This window comes from Myxocyprinus asiaticus, chromosome 6, assembly GCF_019703515.2.
Source record: "Myxocyprinus asiaticus isolate MX2 ecotype Aquarium Trade chromosome 6, UBuf_Myxa_2, whole genome shotgun sequence".
NCBI lineage: Eukaryota > Metazoa > Chordata > Actinopteri > Cypriniformes > Catostomidae > Myxocyprinus > Myxocyprinus asiaticus.
In genome coordinates, this window is record NC_059349.1 from 26,564,684 (window position 1) to 26,585,378 (window position 20,695).

Genomic DNA, 20,695 nt, shown 5'->3' on the forward strand with positions numbered 1-20,695 from the left:
TATTGCCTGTGGTTTTTGTTGTCTTTTCCTATAGTAACCGCATGTTTTTCATACTAAAGTGCTTTTATAGCTTAGTTTTGTGTAGAAAATTATGAGTGATGTGTGTTATGTCTACTGCCTGCAACCAGTGGCTTTTTCACAGAGAATTTTAGAGGAGAAAGGTTTTTAGTATTCATAAATTCCCTTTCGATGCTGAATGACTGGAAGCTAGCTAGGGCACACAAGAACATCGAGGTAATAGCCAAACTTCCTGCAAAGTTTACAGATTATATCAGTAGGGTACTTCTGTAGAAATAGAGCTGCCTAATAAAATAAGGTGACCAGACTTCTGAAATGAAAAACGGGGACATTTCAAGTTCAAAAGGTCATTGAAATTTCATGTTACTTATAAAACAGGGGACAAATCGGATTTTATGTAGTGTAAGGCTGGCACCAGAATGTCTACAACCAAAAGGCGCCATTTCCGGTAAAAGTCAAAGAACTCTGCGAGAATCAACGTCATAGAACTCTCTCACAAAAGCTGAAATCTACACCTGAATATCACCACGTGTGATAAATTGCAAATCACCTTGCTGCCCCCCCTTCTCTCTCCCCTTCTCCCCTTCAACAGCTCTGGACCAACACAAAGACATAAGATTTATATGTAAAAATATAACAAATAACATGAAAACAAAGAATGCAACTGTATGTGTTTGATATCATTTAAGAGGTCACTGTGCGGCTGGTATAGTGGTCTCTTTCCCATGTTGATAAAACTAATGGTAACAAAGTTATAAGGTCTTTGCCAAATACTGCATACTTCTGGAGGTGTCTCCCCCTCCTTGACCAACAATTGAAATTATCTCCTGTATGTTAACAAGGTTAAACCCCAGGAAGTCAAGAACCCATTCACCCCCAAATCAAAGGATAATACCATTTGGTACACAATGTTTATTCTGTCTAGATATTTAAAGAAAGTTGGCATGAAGTTCTGGGGATCTGTAAGCAGATCTCCCATGCTGTACCGCTGCATGTAGTTTTGTCAGGTATGTTTCTTTGACTTGTCTTTTATTTTTAGTAATGCTTGTTTATTCTGATCATGTGAAATTGGCTTTGATTTGAATTTCTGCAACAATGTTTTATATCCTACCTGACAAATAAATTGTTATTATTTGATTTATTCTGAATTCCTCTGAAATCATTACTGGAGCTTTAATATAGGAGGAAGCCATTTAAAGACTCTCAGTTTGAATTTAAACCACTCAGGACAACCGGGTAGGAGAAAGCCATTTAAAGACTCTGTCACTGCTCACCGCCCGTCTTTGCAAGTTGTATGTACGTGACTAAGTGGCAATATCGTCTGGTTATGAGAAAAGCCAAACCAGACGATATTAGTTAACCCTACAACCACTGACTAAGAACGGAACTGGCTATCCATTTTCGGGAGGTTTACGTAATTTAATAACGGCCGGCGTAAGTCTCCGAAGATCAAAAGGACAATGAATAGAAGAGGATTTAGAGTAATCAATAACCTAAAAATGTTGAATTAAAAGAATGATCAGAAATTAATTAGAGCTTAAATATAAATTAGAGGTCAACTTAAAATTGGAGACAGATTAATATAAAATTGGAGTCAGATAAAATGAATAACGGAATGAAATGTGTGAATTAACAATAACTGATTTACTTCAGCGCTCAGAAAAGACAGAACAACGCAGAGACCTTCAAGGGCAATTTATTGAAGTTCCGCTCCGGAACGGATAGAAAATTCCTTTTTTACAGTAGTTTGACCGTGGTGAATGTGGTGATGTGCTGAACTATGCACTGTAAGAAATTATTTGGATTTACTTAAAAAAGTAACCAACTGGGTTGCCTTAAAATTATGAATTCAATTAAAATGTGATGATAAACTAAAATAAGTAATAATTTGAATAAAAAATTATTCTTATTATATATTATAAATTATATATTTTTTATTTATTTATTTATTTATTTTTTTTTACATTATATCAGTGCATTGCCATTGTGCCATCAGTTTACTCAATACAAACACAAATTATTCTGTTATCTGAACACATTAGTGAATCTAAGTTGATTTGGCAAAAAATATTAAGTTAACAAATCATGGAAACAATTTTTACAGTGTGGTGTATCATGCTCTATTGAATACTGTAGCCCTTGTCAAAATGAAATTCAAACACAGAGGTAAAGTTGATCATTTTAGTGGTCTAATAATAATTATTATAATAATAATATTTTACCTAACTGTTTGTGTATCTCATATGGACCTGTTTTTCTTAATTACCACCTTTTATTTTGATTAAGTCTTATGCATTATGGTGCTCCATTTCAGTTACTTGTTTCCCTGCAAGGCGTGATGTAATCTATGCTGTGATGACTGACTACATTTCTATGGAGATATTTTATTATATTTATTTTTCCATGTTATGTCTTCTTTCCATGTCTTCTTTGAAATTTGTTTCGGGTATATGTTAAAACAACAAATGAGCAAATATGTGAGAAGGTGCTTCCTTTAGTCAGTGTGTGATATTACTAGTGCGAGAGGGAGGGAGAGGGGATGTTGGGACGATAGCGCTGATATACACAACACACACTGATTAAAGATACAATTATTGATTTTATTTGCTCATCTGCAGGGATTATTTTGAATACTTTTAACCAGCATGTTATAGTTTGTGTGGGAATTCACACATTATTAAGGCCAAACTTTCAATACAATACTGCGCCAAATTCAAAATCTGTTATAAAATACATAACTTTATAACATAAATAGCTATTATGTGCCTTACCTTGATGTTAATGATTATAATTCTCTTCAATTGCCTGGTCCATTTCTTAATGGCAAAACTGGCCTGACCAAGTAATCAATAAAGAAGGACGAATGAATTGAAGCTGCTACAGCGAGCAGCCCCCTCTGTTGGTCAAAATAAACATCACACGAAAGGCTTTGCTGCTCAGGGTAAGTTTCTTGCCATGTAATATTTCACTATGCAGGCTGCGGGACCGCTCCAGTCGGGGACAGACCACCAAAAACAGGGACAGTCCCTGGAAAACGGGGACGTATGGTCAACCTATAATAAAACAATAGTTTTAAACTTAAAATGTAAAAAATGTCCCTGGTAATCTCCTCAGAATGAACAAACCAAGAGTAATGTCATTTGAGATTACTAATTGTATTACTAGTAGGTCTAGATTTTTGTTTTAATTTATGTCATATACCTTCCTTAAAGCAGCGTGATGGTGCAAAAGTGAGTGAAATATATTTCATGTGTTATCCGAAATTTACTCTTTCGGATGTTTTCGGCTCATTCAGCTTTTTTCCGCCCCGCTTTCTCTATATACAGGTGCATCTCAATAAATTAGAATGTCGTGGAAAAGTTAATTTATTTCAGTAGTTCAAATCAAATTGTGAAACTCGTGTATTAAATAAATTCAATGCACACAGACTGAAGTAGTTTAAGTCTTTGGTTCTTTTAATTGTGATGATTTTGGCTCACATTTAACAAAAACCCACTAATTCACTATCTCAACAAATTAGAATATGGTGACATGCCAGTGAGCTAATCAACTCAAAACACCTGCAAAGGTTTCCTGAGCCTTCAAAATGGTCTCTCAGTTTGGTTCACTAGGCTACACAATCATGGGGAAGACTGCTGATCTGACAGTTGTCCAGAAGACAATCATTGACACCCTTCACAAGGAGGGTAAGCCACAAACATTCATTGCCAAAGAAGCTGGCTGTTCACAGAGTGCTGTATCCAAGCATATTAACAGAAAGTTGAGTGGAAGGAAAAAGTGTGGAAGAAAAAGATGCACAACCAACCGAGAGAACCGCAGCCTTATGAGGATTGTCAAGCAAAATCGAATCAAGAATTTGGGTGAACTTCACAAGGAATGGACTGAGGCTGGGGTCAAGGCATCAAGAGCCACCACACACAGACGTGTCAAGGAATTTGGCTACAGTTGTCGTATTCCTCTTGTTAAGCCACTCCTGAACCACAGACAACGTCAGAGGCGTCTTACCTGGGCTAAGGAGAAGAAGAACTGGACTGTTGCCCAGTGTTCCAAAGTCCTCTTTTCAGATGAGAGCAAGTTTTGTATTTCATTTGGAAACCAAGGTCCTAGAGTCTGGAGGAAGGGTGGAGAAGCTCATAGCCCAAGTTGCTTGAAGTCCAGTGTTAAGTTTCCACAGTCTGTGATGATTTGGGGTGCAATGTCATCTGTTGGTGTTGGTCCATTGTGTTTTTTGAAAACCAAAGCCACTGCACCCGTTTACCAAGAAATTTTGGAGCACTTCATGCTTCCTTCTGCTGACCAGCTTTTTATAGATGCTGATTTCATTTTCCAGCAGGATTTGGCACCTGCCCACACTGCCAAAAGCACCAGAAGCTGGTTAAATGACCATGGTGTTGGTGTGCTTGACTGGCCAGCAAACTCACCAGACCTGAACCCCATAGAGAATCTATGGGGTATTGTCAAGAGGAAAATGAGAAACAAGAGACCAAAAAATGCAGATGAGCTGAAGGCCACTGTCAAAGAAACCTGGGCTTCCATCTCAGCAGTGCCACAAACTGATCACCTCCATGCCACGCTGAATTGAGGCAGTAATTAAAGCAAAAGGAGCCCCTACCAAGTATTGAGTACATATACAGTAAATGAACATACTTTCCAGAAGGCCAACAATTCACTAAAAATGTTTTTTTTTTTTACTGGTCTTATGATGTATTCTAATTTTTTGAGATGGTGAATTGGTGGGTTTTTGTTAAATGTGAGCCAAAATCATCACAATTAAAAGAACCAAAGACTTAAACTGCTTCAGTCTGTGTGCATTGAATTTATTTAATACACGAGTTTCACAATTTGAGTTGAATTACTGAAATAAATGAACTTTTCCACGACATTCTAATTTATTGAGATGCACCTGTATCTCCAATAGTATCCATCAGTTTCAGGCCAGCAGCCAGAGGTTAGGACAGAGCTAATGACAACACGACAATCATGGAGGAGAACACGGTGAGTTGTTGTCTTTGTAATATCTTAATAAATCTATCATTATTTGGTGAACAAATTATATATTAATGCTTAGTTTTTATCTGCTTACTAAATCTATAGGTGTGTTTCTTGTTATTCATATTAAAGATTGAATTTTTTGACATGCTTTAATAAAAGATTTTTCTGGGAACACTTCGATACCCTTCATATTGTGTTTTGTAAATAGGCATTCCAATAAAGTCACTGAAACTTGACGATTGTGAGAGGTCAAAAATTACCTCAGTTGCAGCAATGAAAAACTTGCTGCAACGATTTTCACTGCCCTTTTTGCATGGCAAGTGTGTTTAAGCTGACAAGACTGGACAAATAAATTGCATCTTCAAAGCCACTCCAACAAGGCAGCTGTCCATGGAGATAAAAAACACCTTGGATGTTTGTAAATATATGTAGCAAAAATATTTATATTTACTTTTGCAGTAAACCACCTATAGCATTTGAACCACCAGTGCAACAGTGCCCACGCCAGCCATCAAAGTTGGCATAGCAGCGGCCTTCTCACTGGCACCACCCCCCAGCTAGTGGTGCCCTAGGAGGCCGCCTAGTTCACCTATGCCTAGAAATGGCCCTGTATGTAGGAGTTGTTGCAAATATTAAAACCAAAAATTTTATTATTCTTAACTCTTCTCTAATGAAGGAGCTACCAATAATTAAAGACCTCAAAACAGTTGTGAAATTGCTGCATGGGAATAAAAAGCAGTTCAGGGGCACAGGTGAAGAGCCTTATTTCTACAGTTGGAAGAAGAGGACAAGGAAAGGGCCATCTGCAATCTTTTTGAAGAACCAGAACTTTCAAGAGAGATCTTCACATTTCATTTTCTTTTTTAGGGATGACATGGAGATTTGTGTCCTGGAATTACATGATAACATTATAATGATTTGTTGTATAAAGTTTGAGTATTTCTGTTAAAATGTTGCTGTTGTTTACAAGTTGTTTAAATTATTTTGTTATATTTTATCAATATTAACATTTCTTATTAGTTGTCTAATTGTTCTATGTACATGTTTGCCAGGCTTTGAAACTGAATATTTATTTTTAATTTGATATGATTAAATATATATGGCATTAAATGCCCATGCTTTGTTCCATTACGTACTATTTGTAACATCATGAACATGAAGGAAATCATATTATCACATATAAAATAGTCAAATGGGTAACACTTTTAAAATAAGGTTCCATTTGTTAACATTAGTATACTATATTTGTTAACATAATAAGCAATACATTTTTAGCATTTCTTAATCTTGTATGATATTAATTTTAATATTTACTAATATATTTTTAAAATTAAAAGTTGTATATGTTAACATTAGTTCATGCACTATGAAATAACAAAGAACAATTGTGTTTATCCATTAACATTCCCAAGATCAATAAATAATGGTTAAAAATATAGTTAATTATTCGTTCATGATACCTACTGAATTAACCAATGTTAACAAATGGAACCTTATAGAAAAGTGTTACCATTAAATGTTTAAGATAGTCATCAAATGGAAATCGATGTGAAAACAGCACGTTGAAATTACGCTTCAAAACTGTAGGTGGCGCAAGCACCGGTCCGGAAACTGCTGTGGCTCCATTAGCTCCGGCCTGAGACTGCTGTCCTGATACTGCTGTGACGTATGGCGCTGCAGATAGATATATCTCAGTTCTCACGCAGTTCAACAACCCGATTCGTGCTGTCTATGCAGGAAAATGGCAGTTCAGCAAGCTTAAAAAATTAGTGCGGTATGAAAAGGAAAAAGAAAACAGTACTCTAAAGAGGGAGTTGTAGTTGGGAGTTAAAAAGTCCACATTTCATTCGAAAGCTCGAAAGAAAACAGTCTTTGCCTTTGAGTCGACTTGCCACGGGTAAGTTTTCCCAAGTTGTGAACATTATGTTACTGTACTAAACTGGATGACTAGCTAGCAGTATCCAAACGTACGAAAATGGCGGAAAAGACAATTGCAACGTAGAATTTGTGGACATGTTTGCTTTTAACCATAAGTCAAGGTTTTATTTCTATGCAAAATACGTCTCTCCGGATTTACTGGGCGACAGAAATGTGCAAACTGATATGCGTTGGTTTGCATGATGCACGAGCCTTTTCGCCTCTTCTGATCAATGCAGCAGATACACAGAACTCCGCGCGTGACAATGCCTGAGACCTGCGCAGCTTTTGCGTTCGGCCAGGATTAAGTATTCCGTTCCACTGAGCGAACTCTTTAAATCCAGTTTAAGGTTTTGAATTGGAAGCGTCCGTCCGCCAGCGACTGTTTAAATTTGCGCTTCTGTGTTAAAGTACCTACAGTCAGTTTAACTTTCAAAACGTTTACAATATACGCCACTCCTAGATAATTTGAAGTAATAAGTAATTCTACTAATTAGTTTTAACCACTTAGTTAATGTCACGGCGACAGTAAAAAAAATAAAAAATAAATAAATAAATATATATATATATATATATATATAATTTTTTTTTTCCTGACCCTGAATTCTGATTGGACGAGCCGCTTTCGAAGCCGTTGTAAAATGACTATAAGCACGCTTGGCATAGCAGATATTAATGGTGATGTATGCGATTTTTTTTATGGAATGGTATGCAGAAAAGTTCCTTCTCTCTTAAAGATATCACTGAAATAAGTGTCCTGAGATATCTCAATGGTCTCTGTGACAGCACTAGACTGTGTAAACCCCAAACAGTCGTTGATCAGCCAATCAGAAGACTTTGATTTGCATTCTGCTTGTCAGTCATTTTGCGCGTTCTCAAAGTGTTGTACTTGAAGTATAACATTCAGGTTAATGTTATATTCAGATTCATAACAGTTGCAGGCTAGGGCGCTACAGAGCGCAACAGTCTGGTTCCGGAAGTAAAAATCCCATTCATTTATACCATAGACAAATTGATTTTCAATTATCATTTATAAAACTTTAAAGACAAACCCACTGTGAGCTACGAGATTGTTCATATATGGTATGTGCTTCCGTTGAAGCGTTATTTCAACTCGCATAGTTTAAAAATCATGTTTGCGTAATTCATGGTGAACAACTACATTACCCATGGTTCAACAGAGAAAGATCCACCAATAAGAGAACTGGGGCTAACGAAACCCGCAAAACATGCCTCGGAGCGACCGCACGCTCCCATGACGCACTGTGAATTACGTAACCGAGTCGGTCTCCCTTCACCCACTTTGTACATATCAGAATATTTTGCAATAAACTTAAAATATATTGTTTCTGTACTTATAATCAACAACCAAAAATCAACAGTTTTATATATTCCCAATGTTTTTTATTCAGTGACATCATTTGCAATGCTTCATAGTATTGTAGTTTGTGCCCTTGTGAAAGATATAATGTACACAACCTTGTACCTTTGTCTTTATGTCCGATTTTCAAATAATTTTTTGCCTCAAAACAAAGTTTGTGATGTGATTAGGGCTGCAACTAATGATTATTTGGATAATCGAATAATCTAACGATTAATAGAACGATTATTCAACTATTCGGTCGATTATTGCAATGATTAATCATTAGCTCTTAACCGACTATTTAGCTTGTGCCCAAACTTAGTAGGTTGTATTAAACATGCTTAGTTACTAACAATAAAGAGGACAAAATCATCTTTTAAAAATATCTCTAAATGACATTCACTGAATTACAAGGAAAACATTTATTTTTATTAAGTTTAATTCAGTAAAAAATTCACTGCAAAAAAAATCCTATTGTAATCAAGAGTTTTTGTCTTGTTTTCCATTTAAAATATCTAAAACTCCCTAAAACAAGATATACATTTACTTGAGAAGCAACATATTAGATATTTATACTTACTTTCAGAGAATGTCTTGTAGTGTATTTTGTGAATAAGTGTATTTTTTCCACTTGTTCATATTTCTGCCAGTGCAGTAAAGAAAAAATATACTCGTAAAGGCAAGTCTAAATATCTTATATGATGCTTCTCATGTAAATGTATCTTGTTTTAACTAGCCTATTTTTTTTTTTTTTTTTTAGCTATTATTAAATATTGTCAACATTCTCCAATAACAATTTTTTTTCTTCTGCAGTATAGTTCCTAATGTAAATGTATGTTGTTTAAAGGCGTTTTAGATATTATTTTTGGAAAACAAGCCAAAAAAGACTGATCAAAAACATATTTTGTTGCAGTGTATAATGGGCAGACTATACACTCTTTCACCTTTACGTTCACCTCGATGTATCTTTAACTCACAAAATAAACTCTCTCTTTTTAATTCTCTTCACAATAAGATATACACAATGACACGGGCTACAGTATATTATGATTCACTACGTCGTAAACCACTAAGTTATTATCTAGCTGCAGCAAACGCGCACGAGGGACGAGCGTCCCCGCGCCAGAGTGTGCCCCAGCCGGGTGCAGTTTCAATCTCTCCCCCTTCACGCGACTCGTAGACGCGGCGCTGACCGCACAGAGAAATGCAATTTTCTTAAGTTGTATATGACCCTTTACCTTATTATTTTAACTTAAATAAAAGATGCATTAAAGATATAACGCCAGGTTGTTTGCTTTTTACATGCTGACATGCAGGTTTTGCTCAAGTGGAATGCCAGATCCAACTCTGCTTTATTTCACGATGACAGTGCTTCTGTATTTACTTATTTTGTATTTTTGCATTATAATTCCCTCATACTGTGCGATTTACATCACCTGAAGCTGTTTGAAAAGTTTAGGGTGCATCTGGACATGTGTTTTCTTCCTCTCTTCAGTCAGGCGCGAGCTGCGGTGCTCCTCTCGCGCGCCATTATTAGAGTTTAATATGATCTCATGTTACGTTAAATGAGATCAAACGGCTATTCGACAAAGACATTTTTTGTCGACAATTTTTTATTGTCGACGTTGTCGATAACGTTGACTAATCGTTTCAGCCCTAGTTGTGATTCACCTCAGAGCTGGCTGGTGTGGTTCAAAGCTTACAACTCTTTTATGAAGGATTTTTTATGTCTATGGATGAAATAAATGGGAAAAATACTTCCGGAACCAAGACTGCTGAAAAAGTGGGCGGGAACTGTTGCGCTCTATTTTGCTACTGTTGTGTTTGACAATAGTAAGAAGACGTACTGCTCTACAGTTCAGTGTTGCTCTCAACGCTATCTTTGGAGGGCGGTGTTTTGGAAATATGGCGCCTGTCTAATATAATGGCTTAGTCTTGTGGAAGTTCCAGAATGGCTAAAACAGCTTACAGCACCTTAAATGCGGCCTGTTCATATGTTGTCTAGGAAACGGAAACGGCCTGCTGTTTTGAAATGTAACTATATTACTTGGCGGACAAATTGTTTATTCAGATTGTTATTAATAATACATGGAAATGATTATTACAGTTTTGTCTTTCATCATATTGCTGTTACCGCATAGTAAGCCACTCTAGTTCGTACATTACTGTGATTTTTAATATGGGTTTATAGAACGTCCATTACCCGTGGTAAAATCACTTTAATGCACAGACTAGAGTGGCTAATTGCTCTAGTATAGACTGACCCTTTGGTAACATCACAGATTACATCTCACACAGAAGTGGCGGCAAAAACCATGTGCAAACAGTTTATTTTACTGGATTCCTTTGTTGAAAAATGATTTCGAGGGCTCTCGTAGACGGCTGTGGTTTCAAGCCATCAACAGAATTGACTGGACTGAGGAGATCATTTCAATGCACAGCTTTGCAGCAATCATTTACAGCGAACATTATAACATGTATGTTATTAACTCATATCATTATAATAATTGTATAGCTAAGAATATTTCGCTATTTTTTTTTTTTTTTTATTTTTTTTATGGTTTTGTGTCGTACTTTATTTTAATCGTTTAATCTATCAAATCCAACACAACAGTTTGCTGGCTTTCTGCCACTTACCGTGCATGTGCTAAAATTATTTTAAACAATGTGATTGATCTATAGCAATCAGATAGCTCAGAGAAATAGTCAGTCAGTTTTGTGGTCTCAATTTTTCAGTTATATCTTGCATTGACAACGCCATAAAACATGGAATTAAAGTGCTTTACTAGCTTTCTATTTTGTGTGTTAAAATTTTAGTTTTTAGCTTTTTTGCTTTAAAAGCATTTTATGCACCCAGAGGGCATGTTCTGTATGCAGTTTCTTCAGCCTGGCAGGGTCAAAGCTTTAAAAGGACATATTGTTTAAATATTGTTTGTCACCAAACTCATTGGCATTAGTCAAGGGACTTTGCCCAATTAAATGATAGAAAAAAATAAATGCATAAGCTTTCTGTACTCAGGCAGGCTCATCGTATTCCTTCTCAACACACAAACTGCAAAATACTGTCCTAATTTCTTAAATCTTAGACTGCTCCTGTGGATAGATTAAGCTCCTACCTCGGTAGCCTCAGGCAGAAGACATGCACAGCACGACTGAGAATCCTGATCCTGTTTCCTTTGTTGAACTTTGAAATCGAGTCCTCTGATCTTCCTTGCTTTTTAAATGTGCTTTCAGAAAAGTTTTTTCTTAATAATGTTTCATATAGTCCTGGTTAGACAAGGCTTTTTTATTTTTGTATACAACTTGCCTGTCATTCCAGTGCATTGATGTGTATTCTTCGATCTTGTGCCTCATACAAATATTTAGTATTATATAGAATGTTTCTGTCATTTTCCTCCTATGCAAAATTTTAGTAGAAAAGATATCCATTCAAGTAAAATAGTTTAGTATAAGGGTTTGAATTTTGATCCCTGCCTAGATACATTTTCTAATATTAGAACGTTTTCTTGATTTGCCCCAGCTTCTCTGGTGATTCCTGAGCACATGGCCATATGCTGCCCAATAGGAATCCAGGATTACCTTTTCCCTTCTGTAGCAACAGTGAGTTTCCTGGCTTGATTCATTAATTATTTTGTGGGCTGCCTTGGTCAGTGTGTTTAGCAAACTGAGTAAAGGGGAGAAAAGGGTGTGTAGAGAGCATTTTAATTCATCAGCCGTTGTCCTGCAGCTTAAGCCATGTGCATGACTGTAATGATTAAGATGTTTCAGCCCAGAAGTTTTAATTTTAGCACTCAGACTTCTGGACCTTTTCTTTTTTCTGAATGAACTACATCATAAACTGATGTACTTTAGTTATAATGATGAAAAGACGGAAAGGGGATGACGTGTTTTAGTTTTTGAGGGGGCGTTTTAGTGGTGTGAGGATTGCGGGCTGTGGTTGGGCATGTCTGTGCCACGTGTCTATGCTAGCACCTCTCTTCTCCACACAGAGGATGTCGGACTGAGACCCTAGTGCGCCTGGCCAGTTGAAAAGTGGGGTAAGTGTTGCCTGGTGATGCCTGCCTCAGTGTTGTCAAACTCTTTGACGTTGTTTATTTGATCATAAGCTTTCCACAACCTCGCAAATATGGCATGTTCTTGGTTAGTGGTACATGAGCTTAAACCCCTGGTTCGAAGGTGCGCATGCGCATAGAACAAAATTATACGTTTGGCTGTTCTGTAAAATAAGATGGTACATGTGCATCCATTTCAAATATGCCTAAACAAAATCAACTATGCTCTTTGTCTGGCGCATGGATTCTTGGAAAAGTATAGATTTCTTGTTGCAAGATTTTGCAACTCGTGACCTGCACTTATTCGGCAATCCTATTTCTCCAAACACCACCCTTCAACAAAGAAGATCTTTAGCAACTATTAGGTTGACAGTTAACTTTTTTTGTTGTTTTGTTAGTTACTGCGATTATATAGGATATTCACATTTCTAGCGTTCAGATTTTTTAAGGTTAGCACAGTAGCTTGTTTGTTGGTTTAGTTTTCTTTAAAATGATGGTGATCATAGATTCATTTGGTCATATCTGCTCTTATATAAGACTGGCTGTGCCCATTGTATGATGTATACTCTCTGAGCACTATTAGGAACACCTGTACACCTACTTATTCATGCAATTATTTAATCAGCCAATCCTGTGGCATCAGTGCAGTGCATAAGATCAAGTAGATACGGCACAGAAGCTTCAGTTAATGTTCACATCAACCATCAGAATGGGGATGTGTTCTCAGTGATTTGGACCATGGCATGATTGTTAGTGCCAGACGGGCTGGTTTGAGTATTTCTGTAACTGCTGATCTCCTGGGCTTTTCATGCACAACAGTCTCTAAAGTTTACTCAGAATGGTGCCAAAACAAAAAATATCCATTGAGTGGCAGTTCTGCGGACAGAAAGGCTACGGTAAATCAGATAAACACACTGGACAATTGTAGTGAGCAGAATAGCATCTCAGAATGCACAACATGTTGAACTTTAAGGTGGATGGACTACAAGAGCAGAAGACCATGTCGGTAACTTTATTAGGACCATAGTGTTCCTAATAAAGTGCTCCGTGCGTGTATGAGCAACGTGTGTTATAATTTGGGACACTAGGTTGTAGGGTTTTCACAATATCATAATCATATCTTACGATATTATACCAACTAAAGTATCACAATACCACATGAGAGTGTGTTAGTGCTTAACACCGTTTGTCATAGTGATTCTTAGAAACTAGCCATTCCACTTATTGCTCCAGAAGTGGTGAAAATAACTGATGGATGAACCGGGAGAAGGCTCAAATCGACTAACTTGTTACCTAATACATTCTTAGTTTGATTAGTTTGAAAAAAAATAAAAATAACTTTGCCGCCAGTTCAAACAGCAAACTTTATACTTTTATTCCATTAATCTGTGATTATTTGAATGTTAGTAACATAAAAATAAAGATATTGTAAAATTGAAAAGACTTATTTTGAGTAGCTGTTTCATTATTACCCCCACTTCAGCACCTCTCTCCTGGTAAAGAGCAGCGCGAATGCAGATTACACACACACACACACACACACACACACACCCACCCACCCACACCCACCAGTTTGATCGCATGGCTCAGGGATATGATCAAATCGTGACCAAATCGATCTGGGCTGCCTTTCCCAAAAGCATTTGTAATTGGAAAAAAATTAACGAGTGCAACGTTCTATTTTTCAGAGAAACGGTAAATCTGTAAATGCTAAGATAAAGAATTTAGGTTAAATGAAGTGGCACTAACCGGGGAGTATTCTGCAGAAGCAGTGGGATGTGTCCGAAGGTGTTTAATAAGGTTGCTGGTGTTCCCCCTTTGGCTTGAAATCTTTGTAGGCATTCATGGCAGATGGGTTTTCCCGTTCTCATCAGGCAAACCCCAAATTAATTACAAATCTCATTATGTGAATTGTGTTTTTTAAAAAGCTTCTTACACTCTAAAGTTTTAGATTATCCATTAGGAGACATGACCGCCAAATTAACATGCTGGGATTCAGACGTGTTAGTGTGTTTGAAGCATGGGAAAACCACACATTGAAAAATAAACAATACCATATAAAGGGCAAATTCTAAACAGAATTTTGCACCCTTAAAGGGCAATGCCTGAAGGGGGCACCGCTCGAAAATACTGTATTTTTAATGTTATTGCCATCACGTCAAATTGAAGATTCAAATGATGGTTTTAGCGAAAATAATATTTACTACCGTACATACAACATAACTTGCGGTACTACCGTTTAAAAAAATACTGTGGCACTGCCAGTATTTTGAAGCTTTAGTATCGTGATACTACCGTAGCACCGATATACAGTGCAACCCTACTAGGTTGTGTTGTAGCTTTTGTGGTTGTGTGGTGGTACAGTATATGTGAGTATATTTTGCTGTCTTTTTTTTTTCCTTCAGTCATCACGTCACACTGGGAGGATCACATCCTGAGAGGGAATTTTGAGCAACCTGCTAACAGACGACAACAGCTAATTTGTCTGAAGAAATTATTATTTAAACTTGAGACTTTTTGTCTGTGCCTGCATGAGCATGTTGTCGTCTCATTCCCTCTGTTCCATCATTTGGTTGAACCGCGGGTTCAAGTTGAGAAAAGTGCCCTGTTCTGCCAACACTGGCCAGGTCTAAGCTGCAACGCTGCTTCTCACTGTGCAGGCCCACTCAGTTGGACATGCTTATATGCTCCAGTCAATAGTCCTTAGCTTTTAACAAAACGTCCCACAGTACGTCCTGCCAAAGTTTCATCCCCAGTCCTACACTCATCTGCCTGGGGTGATTTTCATTTCATACGCTGAAAATGGCTGCCGATGGCTTCCAGTACAGATCTCTGTACGCCTATCGTAAAGACTGGGAGGACGATATTGACCTTGAACCTGGTGATATTCTGACTGTCAACAAAGCGTCTCTACTGTCACTGGGTCTCAAAGAGGGAGATGAGCAGCACCCAGAGTGCATTGGCTGGATCTTGGGTTTTAACGAGCGAACCAAACAGAGGGGAGACTTTCCAGGGACGTACGTGCAGTATGTTGGACCTGTGAAAATGTCAGTGCTGTCCTGCCAGCCTCGTTCTCAGAGACCACTTCCTGCTGTTCCAACACCTGAGCCAGCAGCCTCAGCACAGGGTAAGATTCCAAAACACTCTAAACTGTTGCAGAGCTCTCACTTGTATTATAATTTTTTTCTGTGTAATGTAGACTTTTTTTTTTTTTTACAGATAGTAACCAAAAAAAAATATGCATTCACTGGGTTTTTCATAAGCTTTACTCTGTTGACCACTCACTGATCTTCTTAACCTATGTTAACAAGCTGTGATAAACCCATTTCATTTTTGGAACAAATCTGGTTGTGCATGTTAAATCAGATCTCTCACAATAATTTTTTTTTTTTATCCTGCGTTAATAGGAAAGAGAGAATTTTGCATCAGCAGCAGGCTTCTTCTATAGCAGAGCCCCTGCTTGTCCGGCATTGAATCGTCAAAGATTTCACTTGAATTCGATTTTTTTTTTTTTTATGTGTAAATCAACCATATGTTGACATTTCCAAACATAAGCTGCATTTTTCACTGCTCCCTTTTTGTCTCCAAGGTCGTTTAGCACACCCTATGCAGATCGTACATTATACCCTTAGATATCTTGTGCCTCTTTCCCCAAACCGCTTCTGCTCCTGTATTCCTCTGGCATTCTCCCAAAACTCTCTCTTCTCCTTCTCCACTCTTTATGCCCTCAGGAAGCAGTAAATTATAGTATGTTTGGAGGCTTGGCAGTTCACCAGGCCAATCTGGAGAATGGAATTATGTATCAGGTAGGGCTTTCAGCTTCAACTGCACATTCCCACTTCATCAGGTGATTTTTTTTTTTGCTTCAATGTCTCCATTGTGTCCTTTTTTAGGACAGTTCAAACTCTCCACCGCTGCAGTGCACACTAAATAGAAGTTGTCATAGTTAATCTGTGATGATCACTGACAAAATAAGACCGCAAGAGAATACATTTCAGTGACTTGGCATGCTGAATAACGGGAACAGATACATGCAATTCTAGTTGCTTCGACTTAATAATACGTAGTGCTGCTGTATTGCAGTCTTGATGAGAGCAGTATGTTGCTTCTAGCATAGTTTTTAAAGTCGACTAACTTACACATCTCTGTTTGTCTTTTTGTGTAGTGGTAGGGAATTGACCTACATGCACATTTGCCTTCTGCTTAAAATGGATTTGCATGAGAATGGAACTTTGAAATAAGGCGAGCATAGAATTTATGCTCAATTATTACGCATCTTGAAATGTCAAGTCAGATTAAGCAAGCTAATTGCACCATACTGTATATCCATACAAGTCCTATACTTTGACATTCTTCATTTTTATTAATCAGTTAATAAGAAAAGGTATTAAGGGTTCTTATTAATCATTTATTTGTTAGAGAAATAGTATGACTTTAATACAAGTTAAGCTCTATCAGTCATAATTTTTATTACCACGAAAATTCATTTCAACATGCCCCTTTTCTTAAGATATTTTCTGGGTTACAGTGCAGCACTTACAGTGGAAGTGAATGGGGCCAATCCACAAACTAAAAAAAAAATTGTTTTTTTCAACAAGAAAATGTGTGTTACTATGATTTTAGTGTGATAAAATCGCTATTACATTTTTTTTTTATATCCAATTTTACAGCTTTGTTGCCATGACGACGTAATGCCGTAAAACCTCCAGTAACCATAAAAACGATAATTTAAACAACTTTACAGCTCAAAGTTTAGCACAAGTTTTAACAGAAGAATTAAGGTAAGTGCTTTAATAAAATTATAGGCTTCACATTTCTGCCTTTTAAACCCTCCAAAAATTGGCCCCTTTCACATCCATTGTAAGTGTATTGAGTTGAAATTTTTTGGGGTTATGCCACGACTGAGCTTAACTTGTATTCAACGCGGAATAGTCCTTTAAAAAAGGAAGTCTATCGTTTTGGTGATTATACTAATAATAATTAATGAGTATGAAAAAAAATATTGTTCAGAATTGATTATTGTAATACTTTGAAGAATCTTAAACATTTATTCTTTGGCTTGTAAGCTTCATTGATATTATTTGTTAATTCTCCTCAATTATCGCTTCGATAAGTAAAGAGCCCAACTGTTTACAAACAATTTATGCTCTACAGAATTGCTATTGAACTATTGATTTTTACTTGTATTCTGTTTTTAGTTTGTTTTGATAAATGTTCTTTCTTCCATAATTTTATGACATTTAAATAACATGTCTTACCAATTGCCTGGGGTAGACAGTGATTGATAGTGTGAAGTATACCCAATGACACCCATTCAATGAGGTTAAGAAATTGCAATCATGTAGGTATTGAAATGCCTAGAGAGTTTCATAGATTGTGAGAGAAACTATTCCGTGCCTGCGAATGAATTTTGAAATCACTCCCAGAATGATGTTGTTATATGGCTTCAGCTGTATGAGACATTCTAAACTCATGACTTTAATGGTTAACTTATTTTATCCATGTTGGGTTTTGGATTAAATTAACACAAACACTATTTATTTAAATGGCTTCTAATCAACTTATATACAGTACTGTGCAAAAGTTTTAGGCACTTGTGAAAAATTTGCATAGTGAGGATGTCTTCAAAAATAAGGAAATAAATAGTTTTCAGTTTTCACTTAATGTCATACAAAGTCCAGTAAACATAAAAAAGCTAAATCAATATTCGATGTGACCACCTTTAAAACAGCACCAATTCTCCTAGGTCACCTGGACACAGTTTTTCTTGGTTGTTGGCAGATTTGATGTTCCAAGCTTCTTGGAGAATTCGCCACAGTTCTTCTATCTATTAGGCTGTCTCAATTGCTTCTGTCTCTTCATGAAATCTCAGACTGACATGATGTTCAGTGGGGGGCTTTGTGGGGGCCATGACATCTGTTGCAGGGATCCCTGTTCTTCTATTGTAATCTTTTCTAAGTAGATGTTTGGGAGTCAAACATTTATATTTTCTATTGACACACTAAAGCTGAAGATATAAATAACCATTTTATGACATGCTTTTTTGAAACCTTGTACAGTACTGTGTGTATGAATTCTTAAAATTAATTCTTTAAATTAACAACATTTGCAACACCACAGGCTGATTAAGAAAGCTTCAAGACTGCATATAATGCCTGATCTGCATAATAATTTGTATATTTTATACCTGTGAAGGTCATGCAAACTTAGAATTGCTAAAGTTTCCCTAATTTAAATGAAAACAGCCCTTTTTCTCTGTGAAAGGTCTTTAAAAGGCAGCAATTGAAGAGTATGATATGTAGATGAAAGGTATGAATCTTTTAATGTTTTAAAGATAAAAGACAGTAGTACAACTTTCTTTTCTTTAAAGACTACTTAAAAATAGCCTTAATAACACACTAATCCTTTTAAAACCGCTTTATAGGTATGACCACTAGCTCTCAACCTGCTCCACATGAAAGACACTCGCATATCTAGATCCAGACATTTTTCCCTCCTGTGGTTGACCGACCTCCCAAACTTCTAACCTAAGACACACTGCATGCTTGAGACACACCCTTTAAAATGTACCTTGATTAAACTGGTAGAGGAAGAAGAAGGTAGTCAACCTCAAATTTGTCAGATGTCTACTAACTAAACACCTGTTCTAAAAGTAGTGCTTCCATTCTTATCAAGTACTTGATTTGTATCACTTTTCTCCCAGCAGGAATGATTGACAAAGCACTTTTTGTGCTCTCGTATAGGTTACTTGGGCAAAAAACATGTGCAGAAAAAATTCATAGTAATTGTGCATAGGTTTAGAAATTTAATTAGTAAAATATCAGTTGGTTGATAAGAACATTTTGTAATACTTTATTGATATTTAAATCACCAGAAGCCGTATTTTAGTTACTTTTTCACATTAGTATTCTTGGGGGGAAAAGAGATTGTCCAGTACTCAGGGCAAGTGTGTGAGAAGATAAAACATACTGCAGTAAAATCTATTTCTATTCAACCAAATTTTAAACTCGAGCCAAAATGTAAGTGTTTTTGCATAATCATAAACATACTGGAACCAAGGTAAGCCGTTCCATTTAATTACTTTCTCTTTAATTTGAACTTGATAAACATAGTCAAAGTAAATGAAAAACACAACTCAACACATTTCACAGTCTAATGTGGACAGACAAATATAATGATTGTTATAAACTTTCCTCAAGTAACATCTTTTTAAAGTAATGCAACAAGAAAACGTAAGCCGCAGTGTGGTCATGTAAGCGCATAAGTGGCATTCTTATAGGCTTTTGAATAGTGTATGTGTGTGTATGCACTCTAGTGTGGCTGGGGATGATGAAAGAGGGAAACCCCACTATTGCAACGCAATGCCGCGGCAGGCTGCGATGGAAAGTTAAATGGCTAGTTCACCCAAAAATAAACATTCTCTCATCATTTACTCACCCTCATGCCATTCTTCAGCAGAACACAAATGGAGATTTTTTTTTGGAAGAATATCTCAGCTGTGTAGGACCATACAACGCAAGTGAATTGTGATCAGCACTTTAAAGCTCCAAAAAGGACAGGACAGACAATCGTTATAAAAGTAATCCTGTGGTTAAATGTCTTCGAGAAAGATATGATTTCTTTGGGTGAGAAACGGATTAATATTTAAGTTCTTTTCACTATAAACTTGTAAACAAATTGAGCTGCACTTCCGGTTGTATCGCGTCACTGCTCGCGTGAACATGCCAAGGCTCTTGCGTCACGTGAGAGGCTGCGTGAACTGAGTCCCCTCGTGGATGCGCATTGGACAGCAACCGGAAGTAAACAATTATAGTGAAAAGGACTTAAATATGGATCTTTTTTTTTTTTTCACCGAAAGCAATTGTTTAAGCTATAGAAGACATTAATTTATCCACTGGAGTCGTATGGATTACTTTTACTACAATTGTCTGTGCATTTTGCAGCTTTAAAGTGCTGATCATCATTCACTGCATTGTATGGACCCTCAGAGCTGAGATATTCTTCCAAAAATCTTTTTGTGTTCAGCAAAAGAAAGTAAGTCATACACATCTGGGATGGCATGAGGGTGAGTAAATGATGAGAGAATGTTCATTTTTGGGTGAACTATCCCTTTAAAGAAACAAACACTGCAGCAATTGTGGGACATCTGAAAATAAAGCAAAGCAACAAAGAACAAAAAATAGCGAGGACTTCCTCGGATGCCATGTTTTTTTATTTAAACCAGCATTGCAGGGAAATTAAATTTCTGTGGAGAAAGTTGCATGACCAAGCCGCATGTATACGGGGGTAAAGAGTATGCTGCTTACACAGTGCATATAAACGTGAATGAGGCTTTCTTGTCTTAAGCAGCTTT

At 36.8% G+C, this 20,695-nt stretch overlaps 1 protein-coding gene across 4 annotated transcripts in view; it reads left to right on the plus strand.

Moving 5' to 3' along the window:
- Positions 1-6,717: 6,717 nt before the first annotated feature.
- LOC127442587 (phosphatidylinositol 3-kinase regulatory subunit beta-like) overlaps positions 6,718-20,695 on the plus strand; it is a 46,280-nt gene continuing 32,302 nt past the window's right edge. Inside the window, exons 1-4 of one of the 4 annotated variants that reach the window (XM_051700734.1) lie at positions 10,712-10,767; positions 11,811-11,890; positions 12,280-12,327; positions 14,748-15,469. In XM_051700734.1, the coding sequence (XP_051556694.1) occupies positions 15,145-15,469 (325 nt within the window). In that variant the 5' untranslated portion in view covers positions 10,712-10,767; positions 11,811-11,890; positions 12,280-12,327; positions 14,748-15,144. Of the gene's footprint in view, positions 6,908-10,630; positions 10,768-11,810; positions 11,891-12,279; positions 12,328-14,747; positions 15,470-16,121; positions 16,149-20,695 lie in introns of those variants that run through there. The other 3 variants (XM_051700733.1, XM_051700735.1, XM_051700736.1) reach the window with 3 other exon arrangements.